This window comes from Sminthopsis crassicaudata, chromosome 2 (assembly GCF_048593235.1).
Source record: "Sminthopsis crassicaudata isolate SCR6 chromosome 2, ASM4859323v1, whole genome shotgun sequence".
Taxonomy (NCBI): domain Eukaryota; kingdom Metazoa; phylum Chordata; class Mammalia; order Dasyuromorphia; family Dasyuridae; genus Sminthopsis; species Sminthopsis crassicaudata.
Genome location: NC_133618.1, coordinates 387,622,023 through 387,646,616, shown reverse-complemented (window position 1 = coordinate 387,646,616; position 24,594 = coordinate 387,622,023). Strand labels below are relative to the sequence as shown.

At 36.3% G+C, this 24,594-nt stretch overlaps 1 protein-coding gene across 7 annotated transcripts; it reads left to right on the top strand.

Annotated features, from left to right (window-relative positions):
• Nucleotides 1–729: 729 nt before the first annotated feature.
• Nucleotides 730–24,594, top strand: DNAJC18 (DnaJ heat shock protein family (Hsp40) member C18). 7 transcript variants are annotated; one of them, XM_074291503.1, is made up of 8 exons: nucleotides 730–1,004; nucleotides 1,796–2,178; nucleotides 6,499–6,644; nucleotides 9,114–9,299; nucleotides 10,231–10,343; nucleotides 16,342–16,451; nucleotides 19,821–19,993; nucleotides 23,864–24,594. In XM_074291503.1, exons 2-8 carry the CDS (start codon nucleotides 2,075–2,077, stop codon nucleotides 23,986–23,988), a joined length of 957 nt encoding a protein of 318 aa, XP_074147604.1. In that variant the 5' UTR covers nucleotides 730–1,004; nucleotides 1,796–2,074; the 3' UTR covers nucleotides 23,989–24,594. The 7 variants fall into 7 exon arrangements, with proteins under 7 accessions (XP_074147604.1, XP_074147602.1, XP_074147605.1 ...); XM_074291501.1 differs by having other exon boundaries at nucleotides 10,231–10,361; XM_074291504.1 differs by having other exon boundaries at nucleotides 749–1,004; nucleotides 1,992–2,178; nucleotides 10,231–10,361.

The window sequence follows — 24,594 nt, the reverse complement described above, 5'->3', positions numbered from 1 at the left end:
TAATCTGACAATGGGAAACATGTTCAATATCAATAGTAGGGTAATAGAATAACAAAACATAAATATAGTCATTAGCTTATTTGGTCTTCACAACAACCCTGGAAGACAGGTGCTATTATTATTTCCAGTCTACAAATTAGGAAACTGAGACATTGAAAGAGTGGTGACATCGTGGACAGAAATAACTGCAAGTTTGAAAGGGGAAGGATTTGGCATAAGGCTAAATGAATTTGGTTTTTAGACATGTCGAATTTAAGATGTCTCTGGAACACCCAGTTTCCTAATTTGTAGACTGGAAATAATAATAGCACCTATCTGCCAGGGTGGTAGTCCTGAAGTGTCCAACACCAGTGAGGGGAGAGCCCTGGGTTACATTTTTAAAGAGATAGCATCTATTCGGATTGCTTCCTGTCTAGAGGGGGAGGGGGAAGGGAGAAAAACTTGAACCCAAGATTTTGCAAAGGTGAAAGTTGAAAACGATCTTTGCAGGTATTTGGAAAAATAAAATTAGTTGAAAAAAAGAAGCGTCAGATGTTAGGATAACATTACTATGGTTTACTGTAGCAAGTGCATGAAAGGCGGTCACGAAGGTTTAAAAAAAAAACTCCCTTTCCTCTTCCCCGTCCGTTCCTTCCCAGCTACATATTGCAGCTACCAGTTGTTCATCTGCAGCATCCGCCTCCCTAGCCCTTTAATCTTTAGAATTACGTATTGGGACAACGCCGCGCGCGGGGCATGTCGGGAATGGTACTTCAGCTCATTCACGTCCACTGGGTGCGTCAGGGATAGTCAGGACTACCATTCCCGGCGATCCCCGCGTGGTCCCACCTCCTCTCCCTTACCTCCCCACTTCTGTCTCCCCCTTCGCCATCCTCCTCCCCCCGCGGTCCTTCTTCCCCTCCCCCCACCTGCCTCCTCCTCCGCGCGCCACTGCGGCCTAGCGGTGCTGCTGAGAGGAGCCGACATGAAGGCGACTCTGGGGAGCAGGGAGCACTGGACCGAAGGTACCAGGGCAGGGAATTAGAGCCTGCAAGGAAGCTTCTCCTGTCTGGGAGGCGGTGGGAAGAGCAGAGGTCGGGGAACAGAGGAGACACGGGCTTGGGTTTCCTCGGAGGGGCGGGGGGTGCCAGCGTTGACGAGTCGCCCCGGAGCGGGCCCAGGCCTGACGGTGGGCGGGAAGCATCCTTTTCTCGCTGGCTCTTTCCTAGGGCCAGCTTCCTACGTCCGGCCCTACCTGGAGGTAGGACAGGGGAGGGGACTCCTCTGCCCCTCCCCCTCCCTTTGGGGAGGGCTCCCCCACTGCCCCCGCCCCTCACCTTCGTAACCTCCGCGCGCATGCGTACCCGAAACCTGCCCCCTGACATGGTGCTGGTCCCGTCGGTGTTTTGTGAGGGCTCAGTGTAGCTCCCCCAATACAAGGGCACAGGACGGAGCTGTGGCATGTGGGAGCCTGGGCTCATCTTGCTTCAGCGTTAACCTTAGGATGGGGGGGAGGGATAGCGAGTGACAGAGCGCGTGTCTGCAGATTTTCGTAGGTTATCCACTTAGCCATGTCGGATTCGAACGCGGATAACTGAACCGCAACAATTGCCTCTGGAAACTTAGACGTTCACTTCCCCTGAAGTCGGGGGCTGGGGGGGCCGGATCCCGAGACTGGCTGCGTCTAGCCTGTTTGCTGATTGACTGTTGTAATGGTTCTTGATACATGAAGATAACTGCTATACTCCATACCCTGTGTGTTCCAGCATGTGTCCGCCCTTATTAATTCCGTCCCGTGTTTTCTGTATTTTCCTAGGGAAGGTGTTTATTCAGCTTTGGTGTGGACATTGAAAAGCCACTATAAAGCCCATAGCATGGCCCCCACACTCACCTGCTCATGATTGAAGCGGCTCTGATTCCTGCCGACTCCCACAAAGAGCTCCTGAGTCAGATAGGAGAGGCTGGTTTTCTGGGGCAGTACTTGGCCTAACGGAGGTGCTGTTGCTTTGCAGCATACTTTGATGCATTTAGAAGAAATAAATATCCAACCGACGAAACTACTGACAGTACTGACTTCTGTGGATGCCATAAGTGTATGAATTCTAAGAAGGAAAAGAAGGCTGAGAATGAGAGAAGTCAGGCTCGGCCTGGAGAGGCTAGCATGACCTATACAGAAGAGCAGTTACTTGGGGTGCAGAGGTAATCCTATTATGTCATCCTGGGGAATTCACGCTTTCTTCTTTATGTTAATAAAGCATGTGAATGAACTATGGCGGAATGAACCCTGAGCATGTGCTGGAGATTGGGCCATAGAACCATAGTTATAGAACTGGAAGGAACCTTAAAGGCCATCTATCCAACCCCTTCATTCTACAAATGAGGAAACTGAGGTACAGGGAAGGTTAGCTGGCTCGCTCAAAGTCTCACAAGCAGTGAGTGTCAGAGGAAGGATTCGAACCCCTGTCCTCTTTAACTCCAGAGCCATGCTCATTCTACTATACCCACTGCCTTCCTCTCCTGAGTTGCTTCATATGTATTCTATACTGAAGAAATATCACAGAAGAATGGGACAAACACAACAAATTTAAAAAATCAAGGTTCTGATCTCATCTCTGTTGTGTAATCTTGGACGGGTCATATGAAGGAACATTGAACTGGGAGGCAGGAGACTTGAATTCTAATCCTTGCTCTGCCACTTTTTAGCTATTTAATCTCAAACACATCACTTTTAGCTCTCTTGAAAAAATAGTATTTCGTTTTTTAAATTGCATGTGAAGACAATTTTAAACATTCATTTTTACAAAATTTTGAATTCCAAATTTTTCTCCCCTTCCCTCTTCCTAAAATGGTAAGCAGTTTGATATAGGTTATATATGTGCAATCATGTAAAACATTCCATGTTAGTCATGTTGTGAAAGAAAATTCAAAAGGAAAAAAACCATGATGGAAATAAAGTGAAAATGAAAGGTTTTTATCTGCATTCAGAATCTATCAGTTCTTTTTCTGGATATAGATTTTTCCATCATGTATCTTTTGGAATCTCTAACTCTGGGCCTCTAGTTTCTCAGTTATAAAATTACCTCCTTTGTATTAGATGCATTCAACTTAGACATTTTTAAAATTTCTTTTACATGCACGGCACCCTAGCAGATATGGGGACACCAGGAAATCTGACGCAGCACCCTCAGGGAATGCACAATCTAAAATCAGAAGAGATACAAAAATAACTGACCCAAGGGAGAACCATTCAGAAAAAGCAAAAGGAAAGGATCAGGAAAAGTGCTACAAAAAACTTAGGGGCAGGTCATTTTTATAAGAGAAGTGTAACATCAAGGAAAACTCCCTGGTAGAACTGGCTGGTTTTGAGGGAATGGATAGTCTTCAGCAGGTACAAATGAAAGAGATCCATTCTAGTTGTAGAAGGTTTCATCAAAGGCATAAGTATGGACACAATTAAGATGGCAAGTAGTCTATTTTGTCTAGAATTTGCAATATGGGAAAGCACTAATATGAAATAAAACTGGAAAGGTAAATTGTCAGATTTTGGAAACCTTGAGTTTTGTGATAGATATTGAGGAGGAGGAATAAGGCAAAATATAAGTAAGATATCCTTTAGATAGTAAGTTCAGAGGGTAAATACCATATATTTGTAGTGGACCTAGTAGTTTTACAGTTTAATATAACCAAAGGATTTAGAACTAGAAAAGACTTAGAGATCATCCATCTGCTCCAGAGTTTCTTCACAAGTCTGTGAATTTGTTGTTAATATTTTATAACTATTTAAGCATAATTAGTTTCCTTTTTTAATCTCCTGTGTATTTTATGCATAATGCCTTATTCTAAGATGGATCCACAGACTCCAGTAGACTGAGAAAAAGGACCATTGCGCAAAAAGACCCAAAAGACCCCTGATCTGGTTCATTTATTATCTTTTGCAGATAAAGAAACTGAAGCCCAGAAGAGTAATTGACCTACCTATGATCACACAGATAATAAATAGCAAAGTTGGGATTTGAACTCATTTCCTCTTTATATTTATATCACAGTAGGACCAGAAATGGCAGATTTTGAATGTTTTTTAAGATTGAGATTTAATAAGGTAGAAATAATGGAACTGTCAAGGGATTGCAGTATAGAGGTGAAGATATTATTAAAATAACTGACCATACAGTAGTTGCAACTTAATAGAAAAATAAGGCCAGAACAGTATTGATTATTGAGAAAATAGATATATGCCTAAAGCAGGAAAGGATAAAGCATAGAAAGAAAACTATAGATCAATATCAATAGAAAATAATGATTCTTAAATTTTTCAATAAATCCTGGAAAAAAGACTTTAGCATTATATACAAAAAAAAGTATTTGGTGTGATCAAGTTGAATTTATACAAGGAACTCAAGGATGATTTAATGGTAGGAAATATTTTAAAAACAACATTCGAAACCATGATTTTATCAAATAATACAGAAAAAAGCTCTGACAAAAAGTAACATTCTTTTATAGTAAAATTATAAAGTCCAACACAGAAGAACTATATTTTGGTGATAAAAAGCATATATTAAAAGCTAGCTTTGGTTGAGTAAGCACTGACTTTTCTAATCCAAGAGTAAAAAAAAAGGTGAGCCTTTTCCCCCCTCCTACTATTATTATTTAAAATGGTTTCAGAAATACTTGTTTTGGCACTGATACAGGAGGAGAAAAGAAATTAAAAGCATAAATAGCAACAAACAGGAAATTATTTTCCCTATGTATTGATGTCATGATTTACTTAGAAAACCCTAGTGAATTAATTGAAACAACAGTAGATTCAGTAGAGTACTACTATACAAATAAACCCACAAATATCAATAACGTTTCTACATAGCAGTATCAAAATTGAGGAAGAAATAATATAAAAGAGGAACTATACTTAAAATAATTTCAAAATGTATAAACTTTAGGTATTGGTTACAAAGACACACTCAAGTGTAGCATAGATACTATTACAAGATGCTCCTTAAAGAAATAATTACTGAAATAACCAGTTCATGGCTAGGCTGAGCCAATATGATAGGAAAAAGTGATACTTCAATTAATTAGTGCAATATTAGTCAACCTACCAAGGCTATACTTTATATTGCTAAGCAAAATAATAAGTTTCATTTAAAGAAGCAAAAGGTTTAAAAATCTAAAGAAAATAATGATAAAAAGAAATGAAGGGAAAAAAAATCAAGGTTTTTGTAGTGTTGATAAGAACACAGATATAGGGGGAATGAATAGAAGAGAATGAAAGACAGATGATTATAATAGGGGAATTCCTAAAATTTTATAATTTTGGAGGCAGAATAATTTTGAGTGATAAGGCCCAGGATATGATCATAAATGTTCATATAATGTGTTTGGGGTAGGTACACCTATAGGTGACAGTTAAAATGATGGAAGCCATAGGAACTAAAGAGTTCAACAAACTATGAAGTCAGAGAGTTTGAAGAGTCATTATTGTGGATATTCAAGTTTCTGACAATCGTACCAAGGGAAAGAATAGAGAGGAAGACTAAGCCAGGTGCCAAAGTGATAGAAAAAGATAGCAAAATAACTTGGAGGTTGGTGGGTGAATGCCATTTAGGTAATCAGCTGGCCTCCCTTAGAGGAAATGTTGAGTGATGGTGGGAGAGAAAAGAGTAAGTCTTTACTTCCAGACCTTAAGTGAGAAATGGGAAGAGAGACAGCCAGCATAAGAGATAATGTGGAGCCTTCAAGGGAATAGAAATTTTCAGTTGATACAAGTAAATAGAGTAGCAGAAAGAAGAGGTCCAAGAGAAAGAAGAGTTTAAAGAACTCTTTGTTAGGATTAGACAGGAGAATCCTAAATGGGAAGCATAAAGCTAACAGCAAAGATGAAAACTTAGAGGAGATATAGCAGCAAGACAGGGTTTGTGATGATATACTGGTATGGATATGGATTTGGAGTAAGAGGACCTGCATTTGAATCCTGTTTCTACCACTTTGGGTTATTTAATTTCTCTGGTACTAAGTATCCTCATCTTTAAAATGAGAGAGTTGCACTAGATAATCACCTAGCATTCTTTTGATTCAAAATATATGAGCCTTTCCCCCCCCACTACTATTATTTAAAATGGTTTCAGAAATACCTTATTATCCTACAGAAGTTGTAAAGTGAGCTGTTAGAAGCATGTAAAAAGTTACATAGCTATGAGGTTCCATTTAGACCATTGATGGAAAGAATGTGTTTTCACAATCTCATTCCCAACAGATGAAGAGCTCCCTTTATTTTTCTAGGGAATCAGATTTCCAGGGCTCTCTGGATGAGATGGTGCTGGGATGGGTAGAGTAGGATGGTAGTTTCTGTAGTCTAGGTGAAGATCTTTGGCTCTTCCTTCTATTTCTAGTACTTTATGAGTCTTGACTCCACCTCTGTAAAATGGAGATGATATCCCATCAGTGGTACAAAAACAAACAAAATAAACCATATGAAAGCATCTTAAAAGGTATAACTACTTTTGACATATTATTTTTTAGGATAAAGAAATGCAGAAGTTATTATGAAATTCTGGGAGTTGACAGAGATGCCAGCGATGAGGATCTAAAGAAAGCTTACCGAAAACTGGCCCTGAAATTTCACCCTGATAAGAACTGTGCACCCGGGGCCACAGAAGCTTTTAAAGGTATATATAGGTATAAAGAAGAGAACTTCAGTCAGAAGTATAACTGTTTTATTTCATCAGGGAACTATAGTAAACAATTTTATATGGAGTGGAGTTTTAAAAAATACCTCGTCCTATAATACCTTTGAATAAATGTTGGTTTCTCTGTGATGAATATTTTATGCAGAATATAATACAGAGAGGATATTAATAAATAATAAAAACAGAAGAAAATTGGGAAAATTCTGAACCACAGTGGACTGTGCAGATTGTATATCAGAACTAAGTTTGGTAGCATTAGTATGGTAAGTCCCTGGGGAAGACGTTGGGTTGGGACTGCTAAAGGGCAGGCAAACAACCCAGGTCAGAAATAGAGTGAGTCAGAGCTCCTGTGCTCATCAACAGTAGGATCAGGCCTATGAGGAGCTCCTTCACTGCCTGCCTGGGTGAGATAATGAGATCTAGTCATTTTTTAAGAAAGAAAAAAAAAAAAAAAAAGGAACACAATACATTAGTTAACTGTCATTTTATTGAAAAGTTCATGTAACTGAAATGTTTAAGTAGCTATGCCATTACTCTAAACATTTAGCAGAACAAGTCTGGAAGATGCTATTTTAGGCAGAACTGCAGCAATGTATGTTTATCTTCTTTGAGGTAATCAGGCATAAAATAAGTCAAGCATTTGCTTAATAAATGTTAAAGTGAAATATTCTCTTACTATGAATAAACACTATCATATAATGAAAAAATGTTATATGTGGAAATTAGTTCTTCTTTTAAAGCATTTTATACTATTAATTAATCCTGTGGAGATATTTTTGGGATGATTTTATTGACTATTTAAATAGTCATATCTATATTTTCCCATTGCATTTATATAGACAAAGCAAAAAAATGTTTTCAGAAAAGACTTTTTTTTTCCAGCTCTTTTGATTTACCTTCTAGTCAGTCTCTCAAGTTCCTATTTAGCTCTTGGCCTTTGAAAGTTATGACCCACCTTAGTCTCAAAGGCCTGTAATCCTTGCTATAGGGGAGACTGAAGCTGGAAGATCTCAAGCTCAGGAATTCTGAACTGCAGGGGACTGTGTTCTAAGAACTAAAACTGCTAAAGCTGGCACCTATGTGGTATGCCCCCTGGGTCAGGGACTTTAGGAGTAAGCCACCATTGTATCCAAGAAGGGTAACACTGACCCACAGGGAAGATAAAGCAGATAGTAGGATTTGGATTTGGGCCTTTCAGTACTTCTGAACTTCTAAACCTGGTTGAAGTAAGGAGACCTGGTTTCAAAAACAAGTCAAAGAAAATATATCATTGATTTCTAAAACTGAAAATATGTAAGGGCTTTGCTTTTGGACAAGCGTCCATAAAAAACATTTTTGGTGATTGTTTTATTTGGTTACTCTGTAACTTAGACTGTGATCCATTACTTATATTCGGAAAACTTATTTTTTTCTATTAAATAGTATTTTTTTCTCCAGTTACATGTGAAAACAATTTTTAACATTCTTTTAAAGAATTTAATTTTATCTTTTCCTCAGTTTTCTGTAAAAACAATTTTAACATTTATTTTTAAAACTTTGTATTTCAGATCTTTTCTCCTCTTCTCATCCTCTCCTCCCACAGAGAATGCAAGTAATTTCATATAGGTTATACATGTGTAGTCATGAAATACCTTTCCATAATAATCACGTTGTGAAAGAAAACATAAACCAAAAAAAAAAAAAAAAAAAAAACCAAAAAAAAAAAAAAAACAAATCCCAAAACCCCTCAAGAAAAGTTAAATGAAAGTATGCTTCAATCTGTATTCAGACACCATCAGTTCTTTCTCTGGGCATGGATAGTATCATGTCCTCAGAGTTGTCTTGAATCATTGGCTTACTAAGAATATTTGTAACATTCTTTAAATTTTTTTTAAATTTTATTAGTATATTATTTATCCAATTACATGTAAAGATGGTTTTCAACTTTAATTTTTATAAGATTTTGAATTTTAATTTTTTTTCTCCTTATACATATACCTTCATTTGAATCATGTTGGGAAAGAAAAATCAGAGCAAAAGTGAAAAAACATGAGAAAGAAAAAAAAGTGAAAATAATAACATTCTTTTTTAAATAAAATTTTGTATTCCAAATTGTCTCACTTCATCCCTCCTCTCGAAGATGGTAAATAATTTAATATAAGTACATGTGCAATCATGTAAAATATATGAAAATTATGAAAAAAGTGAAAATAGTATGTTTAAATCTATATTCATAATCCTTCAGTTCTTTCTCTGGAGGTGGATAGCACTTTTTGAACACTTACAATCACAAATTATTCTTACCTAAAATTTTTCACTTAGGCTTACTCTTAAATACATGTGAAGTTGCCTTATACAAATTGACCATATTCTCCGAGTTGTTATTTATATACTTAAATTCAGTGGAAGAAAAGATGGCTAAGTGTAAGTTCTGACATTGGTTTGTTTTTTTTTCTCCTTTTGCTATAGCAATAGGGAATGCCTTTGCTGTTCTCAGCAATCCCGATAAAAGATTGCGCTATGATGAATATGGAGATGAACAAGCAACTTTTGCTGCCCCCCAAGCCAGACCCTATACTTATTACCCAGATTTTGAAGCTGACATTACTCCAGAGGAGGTCTTCAATGTGTTCTTTGGAGGACATTTTCCTACAGGTTAGTTTCTCTGATATACTATAGATAAGCATACTTTGGTCATCTTCAGCAGGTTTGAGAACCTGACTAGAGAATCAGCTGTTATGCTTGTAAAATGATACTAATGCCAAGTTAGAGATAGGGATTAGATAGAGATTTCATTGATTAAAGTGAACTTCCAAGAAAAAAAAAAACTGAACTTAGATGAGAAAATCCTCCCAATATAGATCAGCCCCTTCTTTATGATTTAATTACCCAAAGTAATGCAAGATTAAGTGATACACAGTATGTCAGTGTTACTGTGTCAGAAATGGGACTTCTAACCAGATATTCCTTGATTAGAGGCCATCTTTCTATTCGCTGTGCCATGTTGACTCTCTCTGGAGGGTTAGAAGTTACAAAAAGAAGTTACAAAAGCTGTCCTAGAACATTAGAGTTGGCTTTGTAATAGCTAGCTTGTAAATGTTGAGGTGGAGATTTGGTTATATATAGCTGCCAAAGTTATAAAGCAGGTTGCACCCAGCCAGTCATTAGTGACAGAACTAAGACTAGTGATTCTTCATTCATAATCTGAAGGACTATCCATTAAACTGTTTTCTTCAGAAGTTTTTTTCCCTGAGGCAATTGGGGTTAAGTGACTTGCCTAGGGGCACACATGGAATAGTTTTTAATAGGTTTTTAAAAATATATTTAAATTTGGTCCCAATTCATAGGCATGGGCACTAAGAAGGTCTGGCTTATAGTTACCTTACTTGGCTTACTCTTCATCTCAGTATCCTACTTTTTCCATTGTGTAAAATATGATAGAATACTTACTTAGCCTTTCTTGGAAGATGATTGAGAAGAATCATTAGATAATTGCAAAAACATTAAAAGTGTTAAGGGGTCATGGACAAGACAGGGCAAGATGTTTTGCTTCCTATTTTAATTTAATTTTGTTTTGTTTTACCAGGAAATATTCACATGTTTTCAAATGTGATGACAGATGACACACACTTTTACCGTCGACGACACCGAAATGAGAGGGTACAGACCCAGAAGGAAGAAGAAGAAGAAAAACCTCAGGTGACTGGAGAAAAAAAGGTTACTACCTATAAAAATTATAATGAGTTAGCATTTATGATCTGTAACAATGTTATAAAATTTTCTACTACATATATTTAAGAAGATGGAAAATACATAATAATAGGACCCTAAAGTACGGAGGCCCCAGTTAAAACTGAATTTTTCCTGGCATGTGGCTAGGAAAAGCCTTCCTGCTATTCCATTAATTTCCATTATTCAAAGTTGATATTTGCCAAAGTAAAAAACTTCTTCCTGTACTCTTTTATTTCAGCTTCCTTTTTTTTGTCTTCTTCTATCATGCCCTCTGGAATTTTTGTTCTGTTATTAACAAGATTCCCTTTATCCCAGAACTCTTCCTTTTACACTTTTGCTTTCCTTGTACTCTTGGCAACCCAGCTCCCTTTGGAAGACACTGCTTCCCTGACCTCCCTCTCTGCTGCTTCATTCATGTCATCCAACCTATTAGACCAGGAGAAAGAATCAGTATAGTTGTTCCTTTACACAACTACTTCCAGATCTTCTTTCTGCTACCATCATTCATCATTATCTCCTCCTTTGAGGTTTATCCTCTCCATCTTTTTCATTCATTCCAGTTTCTTTTTTCTGTAATCCATTGCTTCAAGAACTAATTTTCTCAGAAAATTCAAAGGTTTACAGTCTTCCTTTCTAACCAAGCTTCTTTTCTCTTACTCAAGGTCTTCCTATGCTTGTTGAGGTTCCCCAGCATCCTTTTTTTCCCCTCTTTATCAGTCTCAGCTCCCATGAACTATTTTTTTAAAACTGTCTCAGATATTGGGATGGTCATGCCTTAATCACAATCAAAACTGTATCCTCATTCTTCTCCAGGTTTCTCGTCATCTTCTGATATCTCTAGCATCAGCCACGTGGGGAACTACCTCCTCACCACTTTCAGCTTCTTTCTTTCTTTCTGTTTGTATTTGTATTCCCAGTATTAAACACACTGCCTGGCACATAACAAGTGCTTAATAAATGCTTGATATCTTCATGATCCCGAACTCTGAAATTCCCATTTGATTAGAGATTCTTTTTTTTTTTTCTTTTTTTTTGGTACCTTTGTATCATTAAACTTTTTTCTCTTCACCATGAACTTCAGTTTCTCTATTGTTCCTTCTTCTCCCAGTCTATAACCCCTGTTCTGGCTTCATAGTCTTTTTATCATTATCTTGATTCTGTACTTGATCAATTCATATGAATATTGTTTTCTATTCTGAATCCCTTGCCTTTTGCTACTTGTGTCTGGCCAAACCCTAGCCTTGGGATATCATCTGCCATGTGCCTTTCCTACTTCTCTTTGCTATGGAGAGTCGTGGGTGAAAGTCATACAGTGAAAAGCCTCTTCCCCTCTCACAACTCCTAAGATCACCAGAGCATCTCTTTTCCCCTACCTCAGACTCTTTTTTATCATTTCCTTTTCTTTCCTACTTTTCTCCAATTTCTGATGAAGAGCTGATCTTTTTTAGGCCCTGTACTTGAATCCTTTATCTTATCCCTGTCTGTTTCCTTTGGGGATTCATCCCCTTGATCATCCTATTTCTGTCTCTCAGGTATCTTCCTTTTGTCTGCCAGCTCCTTCCATATATCTGTGGACAGGCCAAAGTCTTGTTGATCCTTTACAAAACGCTTCACTTGACCTTGCTGCTCCTCAAGTTCTTGTTCTAGTTTTCTTTTTTCCTTTCACAGCCAAAGTCCTAGAAAAACTTATGTGTCTTCATTGTTCCTTCTGTTCATTTCCCAGTTACTTCTCAGTCCTTTGCATTCTCATTTCTGACTACAAGGTTCAGGGGAAAATTGGCCCTTCCCAGGAGCCTTGAATTTTTTCAGTCTTCATTTTTTTTTCACCTTTTAATGGTGCTGACTTATCTCACCTTTTGTATATTCTTTCTTTCATGATCTTCTGCTTCCTTCTGGTTGTCCTATTTGTTTGACTCTTCCTTAGTCTCCCTTTATTGTCATCATCTTTCTTCCCCATCCCCACTGTATGAGTAAGGTTCTGTCCTTGACCCTCTTTCTTCTTTCTCTATTTTCTCTTCCTTGGTTAATTTATTTGCTCCTGTGAATTCAGTTATATTTTTACAGATCTTTATGTCTAGTCCTAAAGTCATTTTTTCAGAACCCCAGTCCTTCTTACAGTTCTGCTTTCTGCTGGATATCTTAACCTGATGTCTCAACAATATCTCAAATTCAACATGTAAAAACAAAATTAATTATATAATTTTTCCTCTCCCAGCCCACCCCCCAAATCTTTATCTCTTCCAAAAATCCCCTGCATTTGGGAAATCCTATCCACTTCTAATCATTTAATTTTACAACTTCCAAAGTGTTCTTATCTCCCTTTTTCTCCTTTCCAACCATTCACTTGTTTGATTCTCTTTATTCTACCTCCATATAATTTCTTGAATCTGTTGGTGTCTTTCCATACACACACATGCTCAGGTCCTTAGGTGAAGCCCTTAATAGCTTTAGCCTAGACTCTTGTAATATCTTTCTAATTGGTTCCCCTGATTCTCTTCCTTCTTCTGTCTATTTCCCTTCTTAAATTATCTTTTATTTGTTTAGCAGTACATGAGTTGTTTTCCCTCAGTTAAAGATAAAATTCCTTAGGACAAGAACTATTTTGTTTTTTTCTTTGTATTCTTAGCCCCTAGCATGGTGTCTTGCTTTTGATATGTGCTTGGTAAATGTTTATTGAAATTTAATTGAAACAATTATATCACTGACTGACCAATACATATCTAAAATGATCTCAAATTCACTGCCTTATGAAGAATTTCCCATGACCTTCAGATCCACTCTGATGAGTTTTCTAGAGAAGGATCTGCAAAGCATTTTCTTAGCTGGTTTTAAAGGAAGATGATCTAGGGTATTTTTTTTTGAGTGCATCATAGTCTTTCTACAATCCCTCAGTGAGCAGAATGCTATAAGGCTCGTGACCATATTCTAGGTACCTTTTCAACATTTATGCTCTGATACTTCTACAGAATTTTATTTATATTAATTGTACCACTCTTTACTTTCTAAACCACATGGTAGAGTTTATTTGTATTAGATTTTTTGGTTTAGAAATTTGGAAGACTTGGAATACTAGGCCTCTCAACCTTTTTCCCTGGCTCTAAAGTCACAAAGAAAATAAATCAGTTTTTATGACTTTAAAGCATTTATAGTCCTGAAACCTTAAGAAATGCATGTTGAATTGAATGATAAGTTTGAAAATAAAATTTAGCTGATTAGATTAATAGGTAACCCTCTCTGTCTCCTACCTTACTTATATCTTCTCTGACCTCTGTGTGATCTTTATTGTAAATATTAGATTCTAATAAGAGTAAGCTGTACTTCTTTTAAAAACTAAATTCCAATGAGTATAAACTGTTTGCATTTTTTGTTTTTCTTCCCAGGTTATTTTTACCTTCTGAGTCCAATTCTTCCTTTAAAAAAAAAATTCAGTTCTGCACACATATATTGTATCTAGGATATACTATAACATATTTAATATGTATAATATGTATAACATATTTAATATGTATGCCAGCCATCTAGGGGAGAGGGTGGAGGGAAGGAGGGGAAAATTCGGAACAGAAGGGAGTGCAAGGGATAATGTTATAAAAAGTTACCTATGCTGTAAAAAAATCTTATAATTATAAAATTTTTTAAAAAATAAAGAAAAGAAAAAAAAAGAGAGAGAGCACAGAATGGGAAATGAAAGCAGGAAACCTGATTACAAGAAAATGCATAGATGAGGGAAGGGAGTTCAGGATGGGACACAGAAAAGCAGAGAGATTTGTTATTATGCTTTTAAATTTAAGAGATAATTTAAAAAAAAAAACCTCTGTAACAAAATTTAGTTTCATACGATCCTCTCTGTCCATCTTTCTTTTTATATAGAAAATGTTTATGTTTATTGACACTTGCTAGGTTCAAAAGAATAAAGAAAATTTTAAAAGAAAAAAGAAAAGTAAATTCCATTCATTGTTGTTTATAGGGCAAGTTTGTGGCTACTTTTTACTTTTTTATTTATTTATTTATTTTCTTTTTCTGAGGCTGGGGTTAAGTGACTTGCCCAAGGTCGCACAGCTAGGAAGTATTAAGTGTCTGAGATCAGATTTGAACTCGGGTCCTCCTGAATTCAAGGTTGGTGCTCTATGCAGTGCGCCACCTAATTGCCCTTACTTTTTATTTTTTACATGAACTTCATCTCCAAATGTATTCCTCCTTCTCCCCCTACCTAACTAACTTCCCTAACAGAATAGGGAGAAGAGGGGCAGCTAGATGGTGTAGTGGATAGAGCACTGGCCCTGAAGTCAGGAGGACCTGAGTTCAAATCCAGCAGCAGACTTTATTAACTTACTTAATTTACTAGCTGTGTGACTCTGGGCAAGTCATTGAACCTCAATTGCCTTGCAAAAAAAAAACAAAAAACAAAAAAAAACAGTGTAGGGTGAGGGACTAAATCTGTGACTTCCTTTAATATAGGGAATTTGGAAAGAGGAAATCCCTTTTCTTGTGCAGGGCATCACTTTTTCTGTACCTTGTAATCTTAGAGAATTGTTTGGAGCATTGGAGAGATTAAATAAATTGTCCATATGGCACATAGCCAGTAAATAGATTTTAGAAGCAGGATTTGAATCCATATCTTCCTGTGCTATAATACTTTTTTCTAAAAAAAAAAAAAAAAAAAAAAATTTTTTAAATGTGAAAAAGCATTTCAGCAAAACCCGGGATGATAGGTCTTGATCTAGAAGGGACCTAAGAGCCATATTATTCAATTCCCTCACTTTAGAGATAAGAAGAATGAGGCCCAGGGAGGTTGTGACTTGCTAAAGGTCAAATAGTTATTTCTTGAAGCAAGAATGATCTTCATTCCTCTCACTTAGAGCTAGTGGACTTGGACATATTTATTATTATCAACTTAACAAATATGATTATTTCCAAACATGAACAGAAAAACAGCTTTGTGTGATAAACCATTAACTTTCAACTTTTTTAAAAAGTACATATTAAATTTAACAGAGTAGTACCAATACTGCTCACCTTGTTCTCTTTAATTCTTCTCAAACTGTCATCTCTTGTGTATTTTTTTAATATTTCATTAATGGATTTTTCTTTTCTTCTTTTTTGTGCATATCTGTCATTCTATCAAAATCAATTCAAACATTGAAACATATCTGGAAATATGTCACTTGCTGTGCCTTTAGTCCATTGGTTTTTTTTGGAATCATGATAAGTCATTTCATTGATCAGAGTTCTTATGTTTTTCAGTATCGTTTTCATTTCTGTTATTGGAGTCATTAAAGTACTTTGGTGATTCAGTGGATAAAGTGCTGGTCCTGGAGTCAGGAATATGCTGGCTCAAATCCAGCCTCAGCCATTTACTTAACTGTGTGACCCTGAGCCTCTGCCTTGTTTCCTCATCTAAAAAATGGAATTATGAGGAGTCTACTGGGCAAGACTCCCTCTTTGTGCTTCAATTTTCTAACTACAAAAATAAGAGTTTGTGTTACATGATCTCAAAATACATTTTTAGCTTTAATATTGAATGGAAGTAGATCTACCAATATTTATTCAGTACACATTCAATTTAAATAATTATATCTGTTGGAGTATGAAATTAAGATTTAAAGAAATATGGAAAATGGATTTAACCAAAAATATTTCTGCAAATACATATACTTTAAAAATAAGAACATACCAACTTTTTTTTTTTTCTAATGAAAGGCAGCCCTGGCACAGTGATTAAGGCAGTTACATTTTAATTACGGAAGAGTTGTAGTCAAAATCATCAAGTCACTCAGTCTCTTAGTGCTCTAGGCAATCCTGAGAGTACAGGATGCTAACTTTTATTAGTAAAAGGAACTTCACTGAGAAGGAATTCCCTGTATCAAGGTACTACGGATTCAATCTTATCCCTAGCTTTATTTTTTTCAATTAAGTATTTTTTCTTTTTGTAAAGCTAATGGTTACTCCAAATATCTTTCTCTTTTAGAATATGTATTCTGCATTTCTTCAGTTGTTTCCAGTTCTCGTGATTGTGATTATATCTGTTATTACCCAGCTGATGGCCACAAATCCTCCATACAGTCTATTCTATAAATCGTAAGTCATATTATCAGTTTTTATTAATGATAGGCTTTTGGGGATGTGGGTAGTAAAAGAATGAAAGATTTTGCTAATAAGTTACTAATTTAATTTCATTCTTTCAGAAAATAAAATTTGGCATTTAAAAGGGAAGCTTGATAGTGGCATTGTGGTGAAATCCCCTAATAGAGGCATGATATATAGAAGAAATCTAATTTTTAAGGGGATTATTTTGTTCTGTAGTGACACCCTCTGGGCAAATCAAAGAATGGCAGGGACTGGTCTTTGAAGGAACTCAAATTGCTCAGCATTTGAAGAACTGTCATAGAATGAGAGAGAGATCATCTTCTCCATTGTTCCCATTTTAAAGTTGAGGAAACCAAGGCCTAGAGATCTAAAGGCAGGGGTGCTTCAGTGTGACACAGGGATAAAACTCTTGATTCTGTAGTTTGATAAACTGGGTTCTCTCAGAGTCAGAGAATGTAAGGGTTGGGAAGGTCCTTGGGGGCTGGCTATTCTAACCTATACACATTATAACACACTTTACCAAATGTTCATCTAGTATCTGTCTGGAGACCCCCAGGGAGATAAGACCCACTGCCTCTGGAGGTATCCCATTTCCATTTTGGGACAGTTCTAATGGTTGGGAAATTTTTCCTGATATATAATAGCCTTTTAAATGTTCCATCAGTGTTGAGTTCCATCTATCGTTTTTATTTCTGTCTTCTGGTGCTAGGAAGAAAACATTGACTCTTTCCTCCACATAACAGCCCTCCAAATATTTAAAGACATCTATTTTATGTCCCCTTGAGTCTTCTTGTATAGGCTAAATATGATCTGTTCAGACAGGCCTCTTTTGATGGGGATTCTTGCCCTCTGAGCTTCTCAATGTCCTCAGACTGTATTGCTCATAGCTGAGCAGATGAGGTCAGAGCACAGTGAGACTTAATATCACCTTATTTCTGGAACTGTGCAGCACAAGATGGTGTTGGTTCTTTTGGCCATAATACTGTAAAATTCCCAGATTTATTTTTGGAACAATAATCTATTGATGTCTTTCCCCATCTTATAAAGTTGATTTCTTTTATATTGAAGTGGAAGGCCTTAAGTATATCAATATTGAATTGCTTCATAATAGAATCAGCCCAGTGCTTTAGCCTGTCAAGATTCTTTTAGAGCAAATATTCTTAATTTAGTATCCAGGAACTTGTTTTGGAGGAGAAAAAAAAAGTTGATAACTGTATTTCAGTATAATAGTTTCATTTGTAATTCTGCATTTTGTGCATTTAAAAAGATTATGATAAGAAGTCAGTAGATTTTATCAGAATGCTGAAAGGGTCCATGATAGATCTTGAATCTGTCATCTAGTATACCAGCTACCCTTCCCGGCTTTGTGTTCCCTGTAAATGAAATGAACATGCTATTTATGCCTTTATCTAAGTTAGTGATAGAAAATGTTAACTAGAATACTGTCAATCACAGATCTTTGAGACATAAGACTTCTGCCACCTTAACATTGACATTTAATAGCTACTTTTTTTTAGCCTGGGCATCCAGCCAATTCTGAATCCATCTAATTACATTATTATTTTCTAATCCATATCATTTCATCTTCTCTGTAAAAATTGTATGAGATACTTTTTTCAGTTTTAGAGAGACATTTGGGGTAAAGTGACTTGCCCAGGGTCTCACAGCTAGGAAGTTAACTGTCTAAGGCCAAATTTGAACTCAGGTCCTCCTGACTCTAGGGCTGGGACTCTATCTACTGCGCCACCTAGCTGCCCCTCCTCACAGTTTTTAAGGGATAATTTATGATTTTATCTCTTAACTTGGAGTTAGATGGTAAGTTCCTGGTGTATCCATATGTCTCTTTAGGAGAATTCCATGTTTCCTCCTAATTGGAATTGTTTTCCCTTTCTGTCTTGAGAATTTCATTCTGGAGTGTCTTCCATTCTTGCAGTGATTGAGTAATTCAGATCCTGCCTATCACTTAACACATGTATGATCTTGAATGAGTCACTTAATTTCTCTAAGCCTCAATTTCCTCATCTGTAAAATGAAGGGATTGTACTAGATGGGCTGCAAGGTTCCTTCCAGTCCCAAGTCTATGATCCTATGAAGCACTTAGTTCATTGTCTAAGCTCATTCAGTGGCAGAGCTCATACTAGAACTCAAGTCCTCTCCTTCATTGCCATCCATTGCTTTTTTCTTTCTTGGGCTGCATTTCTTCTCTCCATGAGAGTGGTACATTTGCACAGACATACGTGCTTTATGCATACTTTAGATAAGTACAAAGAATAACTGTAGCATCAGTCTACTGGGAGAAATAGCCCAAGAAAAGGGATTCTTAGATAGCAATTACGGAGACCAGTTTAGAATCTTGCTGCCATTTTGTAAAACATTTCCTTTTGGTTAGAATTTAAAAGATAAACTTTAAGCAAAGCTCTGAAGAATAAAGTCATTTTGGGGCTTGTGAGCTTTATATTACTATAATTTGAAATTAGGCTTATTGCCCTAAAAATTCACTTCAGGAGCCTCCAAACTATTCATATTAACACGGGTTGGTACTTCTATATTTGGGGGCTTAGATTTCTTTATTTCCTCAAGGTTGTTTTGGCCCTGAGGAGTCCAGTTTCCTAAGATGCTTAGGAAGTCGCACCAGAATGGACTTGATGAACCCATATCATCCCTGGTAGCCTAGCTTTCAGGTGCTATTTTTTTAACCTCTTTGATATTAATGCTGAATCAGTGCTGTCTCTCTGATTATTTGTAATTAAAATGTTTTTCTAAATGATATTTTATCTTGTCACAATGAACCTTTTTTCTTTAATAGTATTTTATTTTCCAAATATATTCAACATTCAGATTTGCACAATTTGGTGTTCTAAATTTTTCTCCCTGTCCTCCCCCGCTCTGACAGCAAGCAATCTGATATAGGTTAAAAATGTATTTCCTTATTCATCATGCTGTGCAAGAAAAATCATATCAAAAGGGGAAAAATGAGAAAAAATAAGCAAACAGTAATAACAAAAAGTATCACAGTAAACCTTAAAGAGGATCTAGTTTTAGAGAAATACTGACAAATAACAGTACATACATTCTCTGTCAGTTTTGCTTTTATCATAATGGTCAATATGAACTCAATTCTTTTAGGATAGGAAGAATATCAATTTTATAGTGGCATGCATTTTGTACATTAATGTTGGTAATGATGTAGGCAGTAACTATTCTGTAAATAAAATGTCAGATATTGCTGAAGTTTATTGTTGTGGGAACCTTGGTAAGGAGAGGTCTCTGTGTGTCCTTTAAATGTTCCTAGAGCTCATACACAGCAAATATTAATATCACTATCTAATGTTTGATCATATCTCTCTGTTTTTCTCACAGATCCATGGGGCACACTATTTCCAGAGAAACAGAGAATCTACAGGTGCCTTATTTTGTTGATAAACACTTTGAAAAAAACTATAAAGGTCCATCACTGCGTGATTTGGAGAAGACTGTAGAAAAGGATTATATAGATTATATCCAGTCAAGTTGTTGGAAGGAAAAACAACAAAGTAAGATGGGGTGGATGGAATGGGGGGAAGGGATTATTGACCATCTCTACAAACATTTCCTCAGCACAGCATCATGAACTAATAAGCTTTCTTCTCAGTCTTTTTACATTCCTTCTTGCCCCTTTTCCCCCATTTGAAGAAGGCAGATGATAAGTCACTTGATTTTAAGGTCAGCTAGCAAAACAAACCAACACAGTGGTGGATCAGATGTTAAGGGGTTAAGGTAGTAGTGTTAAACCACAGGCAGAAGTCATATCTTCAATTCTTAGAACTGAATTTGTAAGTCTGAAAAGATGGAAAGGACTTTAAAAGAAGATAGAGGTCCCTTAGGCCTGAGATGGAAAAAATATTGATTTATTTAAACAAAGAGAAAATTAACATGCTTATAAGTATGTTTAATACTTTGTTGGCATCTTGAGATAATTTTAAATTATGACATCAGCTTTAAAATTTACAAAGCACTTTTCCTATAACATTGCTGTGAAGTAGAAAGGGCAAATATTATTGTCATCCTTATTTTTTAGGTGAGGAAACTAAGGCTCAGAAAGGGTAAATGAATTTGCCTATCTGTTCACATCCCATTCACTGTCATAAGTGAATATGTACCTCACAGATGCTTCTTATCTTACCTTTCTCTCTTCCTTGCCTTAATCCTTTTAAGACTTACGTTTTTATAAACTTGAGAGGTTGAACTACATAAACTCTTTCTTATCTAACCCTAAGTTTATCTGATTTTTTGGTTCATTCTTAGCATTCATTTCTTAAGAAACTTAACCCCACTTGACCCCACTGCACTTTCTACTCTACCACTCTGCCTTTCAGATTCATTGTATTCCTTCTGCAGAAACAGAACAAAATACTTTTTCTTCCCTTTATCCTTCTTTTTATTCCTGTTGCCAAAAAAAAAAAAAAAATCATACAATGTTCTTGTCAGTAGATGAAAGAAGTCATTGTAATACCACCCCTGCTAGGCCTAGTGAGATCACATGTGATAGCTCTGCCCTCACCAAGTGCAGGCAAAATCCAGGGGATTGGTGTGTTTGCCTGTGAGTTACAGTAAGATCTAATTGACCCACACACCTTTAAAGATCTATTTCTAGTATTTGGGAATGGTTGCTGCCTAGAGCCACTGCAGGAAATGCAAAGCTATTTATGAACAATCAGCAACTGTTCCACTGCTCCAGCAGTAAGTACAGCTGAGTTGGTTAAATTTAGCACCATAGAGATTACAAAAATAAAGCAACTTCAGAAAAAAGTTTGCTATTGGCAAAGTGTTCTGTGGAAACTTTTGGGCAGAGTTAGCTATTGTCTTTTATAACCTTTTAGTCATTTTCTCAACTATTCCTTAAAATGTTTAACTCAAGTGTGGCTCATCTTTGGACTCCTGAATAATCACTTGCTATGGCTGTTTGGCCTCTTGTTTAATTTTATCATCTTTATTTTTTTTTAATTTTTACCTGAATGAATCATTTAAAAAAAAAAAAGTAAAACCAACAGAACTGAATGATTGTGCAGGAAACTTAGTCTTGTTCACTTTTCCTAAGTAGAGCTGAAAACCTGGAGTCCTGAACTATATAGCCATAATCCTCCCTATTTATTTCCTAATGGAGTGTACAGATTTGGTACTCACTGTGATCTGAATCTGGGTTCTCAGACAACCTAACCTCATCAGATATGTCACCATGACAGCTAAGAGTGGCCAAGGTCCACCAGATTTGTCAGCCCCTAAATCTAAAAACTGAAACCAGAGCATTCTTGGGAGTTGAGGCAATGACTTACTTCTCTTGTCTGTTAACCAGAGGAGAAGTCAATTTGCCTTTAAATTCTATCAAATATCCTATGTATTGGTTACCCAACTGTTTGTGTCAGGATGAGATAAACATAATGAGAGAATTAAGAAGATTGTGATTCCAGAATTTAAAAGATAATATCTTAGACCTGCTCTCTTTCCATTGTTTTAAAAGGAGTTGCTTAAAATTTAGCTCAATCATTATGCCAGCTTTTTGCTTATAGATGGGCTAAGAATAGTTTGGGGAAAAGTTTCTCTAACTATTATAACTGAGCAGGAGCATTGTGAATTTGGCCTTCATATAAAACTTTGGACCCTAGATTATTAGGAGCAGCCCATTGATCTTCTCTAGAACAATCGAGTCAAGCCAAGTAAATAAAAAACTCAAGGAAATTGAGTAGAGATTAAACAGCAACAAAAGAGCCTGTTTTCAATTCAGGTAACTCTGTGTTCCTTCTAATTGTCCAAGACTTCATCAAACATACCTCCAATCCAAAAGAACCAAAGGTCTAGGTGAGTTCAACAATGACATCCTGAATGTTCTTTGCACACATTGCAGATGTCAAAAAAATGTAGTCAACAGAGGCAGCTAGGTGGCACAGTGGATAAGAGCACCAGCCCTGAAGTCAGGAGGACCTGAGTTCAAATCTGGATTCAGACACTTAACATTCTCAGCTGGGTAACCCTGGGCAAGTCACATACCCTTGATTGCCTCAGCAAATTGAAAAAAAAAAAAAAAAAAAAAAAAGAATGTAATCAACATTTGACTGTGAAGAGAATCTTAGCAAGAGCATATTAATTAATAGAGCTAAATAATTTTCCTTGAAGGTCTGTCACCCACAAGAGTTAGTGTATCAAGACAAACTTAGTCTGATGGCCACTCATGCCAACTAAACAGAATAGGCCTCTGGAACCCATTGTTTTTTAACCTGGGAGATATAATTATATGTCAAACAACTACCTGAGTTTGATTCATGTAAGGACTTCTGGATCCTATGATCTGAACTAATTGTCATGGAAGGAAGCTTGCCATATATTGTCTACCTGTCACCCTCAAGTCTTATACCTAATCAATGCTTTGGGTTGTCCTCAGCTATTGTGTGAGCAGAAGTGCTACACAGTGTTCTTGTGTTTATGAAAACTTGTTTAAAAGTCAGTGCTCAATGCCCCCTTTGTCTATTTAGCCCCTTTGTTTTAACATATGTATTCCTGTTCCTAACAATTTGTTGATTAATTAGACTGGTACCTGTTTTTCACAGAGAGAAGCCAATCTTTCAATAGTAAGACTAAAATGGAATAGATTTATTTCAAAGTGACTAAGATAGGATTTTTACAAGGTTGTCCTTTAAACATATCAATTATAGCTACTTTATTTCAGAAGCTATCCATCTGGCATGAAGAGATTGGATTGCACCTCACCAACCCTTTCTCAGAGATTCTCTTCAAGAATTCTATCCTAAAAACACATCTCAGAAACTTGGAGAAATTGTGAAAATTGGATTTAACCTAAACACCAAGTCATGGAACACAGCTAAGAACATAATCTAGTTTTCCACAGAGCTGCCTTCACTAACATCTGAAGAAAATCTGAGTCATTTAACCAAGCAACCAAAAGTTACAGTATGAGTTGTGTACCCTACAAATAAAGAAAAGTGAAAAATGTCTCCAGTAGTCCCTGGCCCTTTTTGTTTGCTTGATAATGGTTCTCTATCAATTAGTATATAATTTAAAATCAATCTCTCTCCCCCCCTCCCCAAAAAAATAGGGGAAGGAATAAAGCAACTTTCTTTGTATCAGACAGTAAGACAGGGATAGCAAGCCATTGTTCTCTTTCAGATTGTTATCTGAGTAACATTGGAGAATATAATTTTAAATATATTCTTTTGCTACACATATGTAAGTTCCATAAGTCAGATACCAAATGTTAGATTGATGAGAACTAAGTTCGTTGCTCTTCTGACCCAGGATCCAAAACCACAAGCAAAACCTTAGGGGAAAAATAGTTTATTAAAATACAAATTGATCTTAATGTAGTGAAAACTAAAGTAAGTTCTTAACTGATTCTCTCTTTCACTTTTCAGAATCAGACTTGACAAACTTGGCCAGATTGTACCGAGATGAACGCTTGAAACAAAAAGCAGAGTCATTGAAACTTGAAAACTGTGAAAAATTATCCAATCTTATTGGCCTCCATAAAGGTGGATGAAGGAATCCTAGACATATTACACAAGGGCATGAATTTTTCTTCATTGTTCCTATTTATGTTACTAATTCCATTTTATAAAAGAAAATTAGAAAATCAAAAATTTTATGGCTTCTAAAACTCAAGTGGGATAGAGCTGAAAACAGTTGAACCATGGAGACAATTTCCAACCTCATAATCCTTGGTGTGGTTTGACTCCAAAGACCAGTGACAGTTCAACTAAATGATTTCATAGGTATAAGTATTTGATTTAGCACTAGTACCACAGCATTCCTGACTACTCTCTGGGGATTCTGTTCCAAGTAGAACCAAAACATATTTTCTTATCGGTGGGTAAGTATATCATCTAGAAATAAACAGCCACCATTTAGTCCCATGCCACACACAAGCTCTGTAGCTTTAGTTATTTATAGTCCCTACAGCAAATAGTACATTTCATCAGTTAGTGGTTATTTCATCATCAAATTACTAAGCAGAACACATTTAAAGTGAATTCATTATTCTATGGCCATAAGGACATGCTTACAGGAAATAAAATGAGATAATATATGAAAAGCACTTTGTAAATTGTAAAACACTAAATAAATGTCCTATTATCACTGTTAAAAA